The sequence below is a fragment of the Penaeus chinensis genome, chromosome 5, assembly GCF_019202785.1.
Source record: "Penaeus chinensis breed Huanghai No. 1 chromosome 5, ASM1920278v2, whole genome shotgun sequence".
NCBI lineage: Eukaryota > Metazoa > Arthropoda > Malacostraca > Decapoda > Penaeidae > Penaeus > Penaeus chinensis.
Genome location: NC_061823.1, coordinates 13,773,887 through 13,781,386, shown reverse-complemented (window position 1 = coordinate 13,781,386; position 7,500 = coordinate 13,773,887). Strand labels below are relative to the sequence as shown.

Sequence of the window (7,500 nt, the reverse complement as noted above, 5' to 3'; positions counted from 1 at the left end):
CCAATCTTGAGTAAGGCATGGGGAAAGATATAAAAGAACTTGTGATAATCCCACCTCTCTTGCACCATTTATAACAGGGGCAGCATCAGAGTATAAAGCTCTATAAATAGATAAATGAGAGTTAGGTGACATTTCCTAGTTGGGAATATTCTGCCCCCCCCCCCTCCCCATCTCCCAACCCCTCTTCCTCTAGCCTATTTCCTTGAAAAAAACAAGAAAATAGGGACAGTGCCTACTTGGTCACTCACAGTAACTGTGAGTAACTGCATAGTTTACAGGTAAAGGGAATTACCAGGCACATGAGGAGGCTTAACATTAGTATTGTGTATTTATTTGTGTATATCCAGCTTAATAGATACATAGGATGAAGAAGCCATAATCCAGCTTTTCCACTTTGTTATTGGTAAAGGTAGCACATCCTCCTAATGAGTAAATTTGTTTGTATTAACTCCATGAGGACTGGAATTAGAGTGAGAGGTGAGTGTCAGCTGTTTCTTCAATCTCCTTGCTTCGTTTCCAACAGATGGGAAAGCCTCAGGGAAAAAAGCTGGACTAATGCCATCGTGCAGTTTAGGTTTGTCGGTGATCATGATGCGTTCTTTGGTTGCTGTAATTGAGTCTGTTTACATCACTTTGATGTCTTCCTAATCTAATCCCTGTTTTTCCTTTTGATTGCTAAAATTGTTTGATCTATTACAGATGTAGGAATCTGTGACTTTTCATTAATATTTATCTTCACAATAGGTCCATACTACATTATTCATGAGAGATGTGGATTTTACCCGTTAAATAATAATATTGTGCATTGCAAAATTAATTTTGTTTAACTGAATGTTTTACTTTTGAAAGGTCTCCATAAGATGCTTTTTAGTGTCTACCAGTGCATTAAAACCATTTCTTGTGAAGTCAAAATCTCTTTTTACTTTTTATTTATTTTCTGCTTTAATATTATTTATAAAGTAGTGGTGTATCTTGTATGATGTAAAACTTGCATTTGAGTTTTTTAAAGATATATAATGTGCAGACAGCATTTTCTCTTATTAAGTCAGTTTTTAAACACCTTTTTCTTTTACGTGTAATAGTATCATAAGTAACCACAAGCAGTCTTATTTGAAACAGTAGACTGCAAGACTTTTTCTTTCTTTCTTTCCTTCTAAATAGTCGTTAAAAGCATGAAAATGTTTCAGTAATTTTCTGTCTGGTAGATTTATATCCAAATGGTAAAAAAACAGAGTGAGAGTGTGTGTATGTGTGTCTGTCTGTCTGTCTGTCTGTCTGTCTGTCTGTCTCAACAGACCTCATCACTTGGCAAACAAGTGATGATTTTCTCTCTCTCTCTCTCTCTCTCTCTCTCTCTCTCTCTCTCTCTCTCTCTCTCTCTCTCTCTCTCTCTCTCTCTCTCTCTCTCTCTCTCTCTCTCTCTCTCTCTCTCTCCCTCCCTCTCCCTCCCTCTCTCCCTCTCTTTCTCTCTCTCTCTCCCTCAGATATTTGAACAGTTATTTCTTTCATTTTATTTCGGTATTCATTAGATTATGAAAAGAGACTAAATCTATAGATGGAACTATGGCAACCCTCATTCATGACACAGATTGTGAAAAGTCAAACACTGTTGTGTAATTAATGCTTGAACAATGATTAGTGAGGGATTACCTGACCTTGAAAATGTACTTCATTCTCTTATACAAAACCAGTGTTTTTCCTTCTATGTATCTTGCTACCCTAGTATAGAGTGGGAAAGTGGAATCATAACCTCATATACAAAGCAAATCTTTAGGTGAAATAGGAAAATATTCACTCAGAACATTATTGATTCATTAATGATATTGATTCAGATTTTTTTTATATTCCCTTGGTATAATTTTCATGATTAAATAAAACCAGTAAGGTGACATGCCATTAGTGATGGTTAGTTATAGTAATTTTTTCTTGATATGGTACAGATAGATGGAAGTGAATCTTTCTGATAAGAATTTAGAAGATTGGTTTATTTGGTGCCATATCCTGTGTTTCTGACTAATGGTGATGCAACTTGTATTTTATCTTGATTTGGCTAATTAATGTTGTTCTTAAAAGTTTCAGGCTAACAAGTGGCGTTTGGGTTGTTGCTGGGAGGTAGTAGGATTTTAATAAGCGTTGAGACCTTGGGGAGAATGTTCTTTGGATGAGAATTGCATTGAAGAAGTATTTTATTAACCCACTGTAGGTTTGTTTTGTCAGTTTTGTTTAGGCATAGATGGCTTCACAAGTGCCTAGTCATCAAGGAGTCGACAACTAGGCCTATCTGACTTGTTTACCCCATTCTGTGAATTTTTGGAGCAAAGGGTTTTATTTTTTTATACTGTTTGCTTCATTGTTATTACTGTTGTAATAACAATAGCAATAGTTGTATAAAAGAAAACTAATTATAAAAATTCAAAGCATGCGGTAAACAGGTGAGATCAATGAAAGTTTTGAGATTGACTCCTAGATGACTAAATCCTTCTAGAGCTATCTGTGAGTAAACAAATTTCATAAGATAAAATCACAGTGGGCAGGGGATGTAACGTGCACTCCTGGCATCAATGGGTTAAGGTAGTGTTATTTGTGTGCGTTTTGTTTCGTATGAATTATGAAGTGAGTTGGCAAATGGAACAGCATGCATAATGTCTTACTTTAGACTTGGCACCTAACCAAAGCATTGAAAGTGTGTTTAGTGGGTTTAAATTTTTCTTTTTTTTCGGTTTTTAATTGAATGGATTTAACAATGTGATTTTTGATGTATTGAAAGCTAACCTCTCTCTTTCTCTTTATCTTTCATATCTCCCTTCTCCCTTCTCCCCTTCCCTCCCCTCTAGCCTCTTCCCTCCCCCCTCCCCCTCTTCTTTTCTCTCTCATTCTTGCTTTTTCTCTTCTTCCTCATCTCTCCTGTCTGCTTTCTTTTGCAATACTTTCCCTTTGCTTTCCCAACACTATTGTGTGTCAGTCTGATTTTTCACAAATTAAACATTCTGTTATCCCAACCTTTTGGTACTAGCAGGATTTATTTGTCTATAAATTGATATATGATATGCTTTTATGTTTTTGTGTGTTTTGTGAAATTAATACTACTAATTTTCAGTCTATAACAACACATGCAAATTATTTATAGACAGAGATTACTGTATGGTATTAGATATAGTGATTGAAGGCTAGTAGATGCTAATTGGCTAAAGGTTCCTAAATGTGGTGAATAAAATGTTGGAAAGGTCACAGGGCATGCTCACAATGCATCAACAATGGAACTCCTCTGGCACATAAATGTGTGTGCGTGTGCGTGTGCGAGAGTGAGTGAGTGAGTGAGTGAGTGAGTGAGTGAGTGAGTGAGTGAGTGAGTGAGTGAGTGAGTGAGTGAGTGAGTGAGTGAGTGAGTGAGTGAGAGAGAGAGAGAGAGAGAGAGAGAGAGAGAGAGAGAGAGAGAGAGAGAGAGAGAGAGAGAGAGAGAGAGAGAGAGAGAGAGAGAGAGAGAGAGAGAGAGAGAGAGAGAGAGAGAGAGAGAGAGAGAGAGAGAGAGAGAGAGAGAGAGAGAGAGAGAGAGAGGGGGATGGGGGGAGAATAATTTAATAGGTCAATTTAAAATAAGAAATGTATATTTTTGGTTTTGGGATCGTCACCCTTGGAAGGATTATTGGATTGGCTTCATAGTTGGTGTCAAATAATATGATGATAAAACAGGTAATTTGATTATGGCCAGAGGACACAAGTTTTAGGATAGTCTTTGCACTTGAATTTTGCACCAGACTCTGAGGATCAAAGCATAGTAATTGTCAAAATGTAATTATATATTTGATACTACTACTGGCCTTATTTCAATAGAAATATATAATTTTTATTTTTACCAGAGGAAAGGTTTAATCAAATTGGGATCGTGCTCTGTCCACAAAATGCCAAATGTCAAAACAAAAAGAAGTTATTGTTGAGCTGATTTGCAACCTACCCCCCAGCACCTTGCAACAGGAATCATTAATTAGCCAATAACAGGATTCGTTAGTACAGTGATTTAGCACAACAGACTTAACTAGAAAGTACAGTTCACATGACGAGTTTCAGATGGTAATTAAATCATCATATTATACAAATATATCTGTAAACTTTACTGGTAGAGTTTGTGGAATCTGCTACCTTTGGATTGTTTAAGAATATGCATCATGATGTGATTGAATAGGATGGTCTGTGAATACATTCTATATATTATGTTATTATTTGCTTCTTTTTCTAATATTCAGATCAATGACACGAAATTTGACTACCACACTTAAGATTTTAACCTATTGCTGCCTGGGTACATTTACTGTTTACTGATGTTTTCTTTGTGAATTTTGTTTGCACGTAGATAGGTCCACAAGTACTCAGCCGCCAAGAAGTTAATTATTTCCCATGTCCTCAAGTTTTCATTTTTTATTTATTTATTTATTTTTTTTTTTTCTCTCTCCCACTAATGGTATTGATATGTATGTTATAATTATTAATATTATTATTATTATAATGAACCAAAATTAATAGCCATAAAAACTAAAGAATCTATCCTAAAATCAAGGGAAAGGGTAAACAGGTGAAATGAGTAGGACTAGTAATTGCCTCCTTGGTGAGTAAGCATGGATGGATCTGTCTGTGTGTAGAGACTATTTTTAAATAAGAAAGCACAGTGGGCGTGGCATATATTTTTGCCATCCCGACATCATTAGGCAATTGAAATTATTTGAAATATTTCATGTTACTTGTCTTCATAAGTTATGATTTCATATTTTCTTATACTGGGATATAGTTCATGTTACATTGGTAGTGCTCAAAGGAATACTTCACTGTAATGTAACTGATATGAATGTTATATGCTAATGGTTATGCTTTGGACATATAGATGAGCATGGTGCCAGGATAAGAGAAGAGTCCTTTGAGTTTCATGTATCTGCAAGAGTATGATGTTATGATATAGACATAAGAAAATGATAAGTTGTTGATGGTCAGTTTGAGGTTGAAAAGAGTGTGCTGTGCAGTGTTTGACACTAATCCAATGATCTATATCTGTTTTACAGAATTATCGTAAGTTAGCCAAGGAATATCATCCAGACAAGAACCCAGCTGCAGGCGATAAGTTTAAGGAGATTTCTTTTGCATATGAAGTCCTGAGTGACCCACAGAAAAGAGAAATTTATGATCGCTACGGGATGAAGGGTCTACAGGTAAATAATTTTTCACATTTTCTCTTGTTTTGATTGTAAATTACTTGAAATCAAAGTTTTGGGAAATTGATAATTGCACCAAGAAATAGCTTGCATAAAAAAGTTTCAAAAACTCTTGGAAACAAACTTTCATGTTACACAAAATGTATGAATATCAGTTATGCCCCCCAACAAATGTCATGTTACCAATCTAAAACCATTTTTCTTTGACGTTGCAGGAAGGCGGAGACTCTGGCCCAAGCTTTGGGGCTGAGGACCTCTTTGGTCATTTCTTTGGAGGTGGAGGTGGTGGCCCCTTTGGAAGCTTCTTCGGTGGCTTCGGAGGAGGTGGAATGCGTGGCGGGAGAAGAGGGCCAAGACGAGGAGAAAACACTGTGCATAGGCTTAAGTATGTTACTTGTGTGTGTTGTTGTTGTTGTTTTTCTTATTCTTCTTCCTTTTCCTTTTCCTTTTCTTTTTCTTTTTTCTCGTTCCTTCTCATTTCTGCATGTCTTTCATTCCTCTTATCATTTTCTTTTTTTTTTTACTTCATTCATAAGAGTAAGAGTATAGAAGCTCATAGTGATGGGTAGCTTATTGAATTATAATCCATCCTCTCTTAGTCTTCTTAAGATTTTATCACTTGAGGTATGCATGCCAAACAAATAGATCATGTTTGTAATTGTTTATTTCTCCTCAGAGTTTCCCTGGAAGACCTTTACAATGGGAAAGTTGCCAAGCTACAGTTATCAAAGAACACAATTTGTACATCATGTGGAGGGTAAGTAATGCAACCATTAAGTACAACAGTGATTTGAAACACTAATATTTTAAAGATGTTATTGGTAAGGAAACAAGGACCTGTACTGATTGTCTTTGTATTTTTCTTTCTGGGCAGTGAGGGAGGTCCCCCAGGAGCTCTTCACCCTTGTAGGACATGTAATGGTAGGGGTGTCAAGGTGACCATCACACAGTTGGGCCCAGGGATGGTACAGCAGATGCAGAGTCGCTGCCCAGACTGTGACGGGGAAGGTAAGACCCCTTGTTATTAGTTATCAGTATTTTAATTATCATCATTAATATTATTATTATTATAATAACCAAGTTCTTGTCTGTTGTAGTAGTAATAGTCCATTTCTTTGTAGTTCAGTGTAATTAAAAACCAGATTGATATTTAAAAATATATTTATTCCAGTTCATTTGCAGTGGGAGAAATAAACAATTCAATTTAGTTGAACATTTAAACCGAATTATATGGGAAATTGTTTCTCAATTGAATTTTAATTTGATGAATTTAAGAAATTGTCTCTCTGTATATATTTGACTTCTAAATTGATTCATAATTGCTTCAGCCTGAACGACACTATACTTAGGTAATTTACTCAGGTTATTTTCTAGTTGTGTTACAGAGAAACCTGCTTGGGAAAGGAAAGCATAAATGATACTTGTGAAAGCTTCACTTGCATATGTCACCCCTGATAACTGAATAGATCCTGTTATGGTTGACAAATATATTTCATTATTTGTCTCTTATTGAAACAATCAGCTTTAGCTGCCACAATTAATTTTGTTAAGACTATCTAATATGGATTGTAGTTGCTGTTGGAATTACAACTATTGTTTTAAGAGTGAATGTAGTTGTTCATTATTATTCAGCTATTTTCTTTAATACTTGCATTAGAAGTACTGTATGAAAAATAGTTTGTTTATTTAAATTATTATACATAATTTTTCATTGACATAATGAGATAAATCAAACTGATTATTAGAATTTGACTGACATATGGTGTTCAAAATTCATGAGTGAGTGAGTGTTGTGTGTGTGTTTTTGTTTGTTTTCTTTGAATATCATTTTCCAGAAGCTTTCTTCCAGTATTGGTTTTCATGTATAGAGGCATTTTATTTGCAGGTGAGGTAATTAATGAGCGTGACCGTTGCCAAGCTTGTGTGGGAAGGAAAGTTATACAGCAGACCAAAATCTTGGAGGTGCACGTTGACAAGGGTATGAGAGATGACCAGCGCATTAATTTTCGTGGAGAGGGTGACCAAATGCCTGGTGTTGAGCCTGGTGATGTCATTATTGTTCTCCAGGTAATTTTTTGTCCTTATCTTCTATTCCTCTATATATCTCTTTCCTCCACCCCTTGCTGCATTTGGGAAATCATAAGTACATTTTGGTATGTGTTTGCAAAATGACTTCTGAGGATTTCTCTTTCTAAATATCTATTGACCTTATTTCTTATCATTCCAGGAAAAAACTCACGAGACTTTCCAGCGTGCAGGTACTGATCTCTTAATGAAGCACACTGTTTCACTTACTGAAGCT

The 7,500-nt window shown here is 35.7% G+C and overlaps 1 protein-coding gene across 1 annotated transcript in view; it reads left to right on the top strand.

Annotated features, from left to right (window-relative positions):
- LOC125025631 (dnaJ homolog subfamily A member 2-like) overlaps positions 1 to 7,500 on the top strand; it is a 15,163-nt gene that overhangs the window by 2,077 nt on the left and 5,586 nt on the right. The window contains exons 2-7 of the mRNA XM_047613697.1: positions 5,049 to 5,195; positions 5,414 to 5,583; positions 5,875 to 5,955; positions 6,073 to 6,206; positions 7,084 to 7,265; positions 7,426 to 7,500. The exon at positions 7,426 to 7,500 is cut by the window's right edge and continues 85 nt beyond it. Coding sequence (XP_047469653.1) covers positions 5,049 to 5,195; positions 5,414 to 5,583; positions 5,875 to 5,955; positions 6,073 to 6,206; positions 7,084 to 7,265; positions 7,426 to 7,500 — 789 coding nt within the window. The remainder of the gene's footprint in view (positions 1 to 5,048; positions 5,196 to 5,413; positions 5,584 to 5,874; positions 5,956 to 6,072; positions 6,207 to 7,083; positions 7,266 to 7,425) is intronic.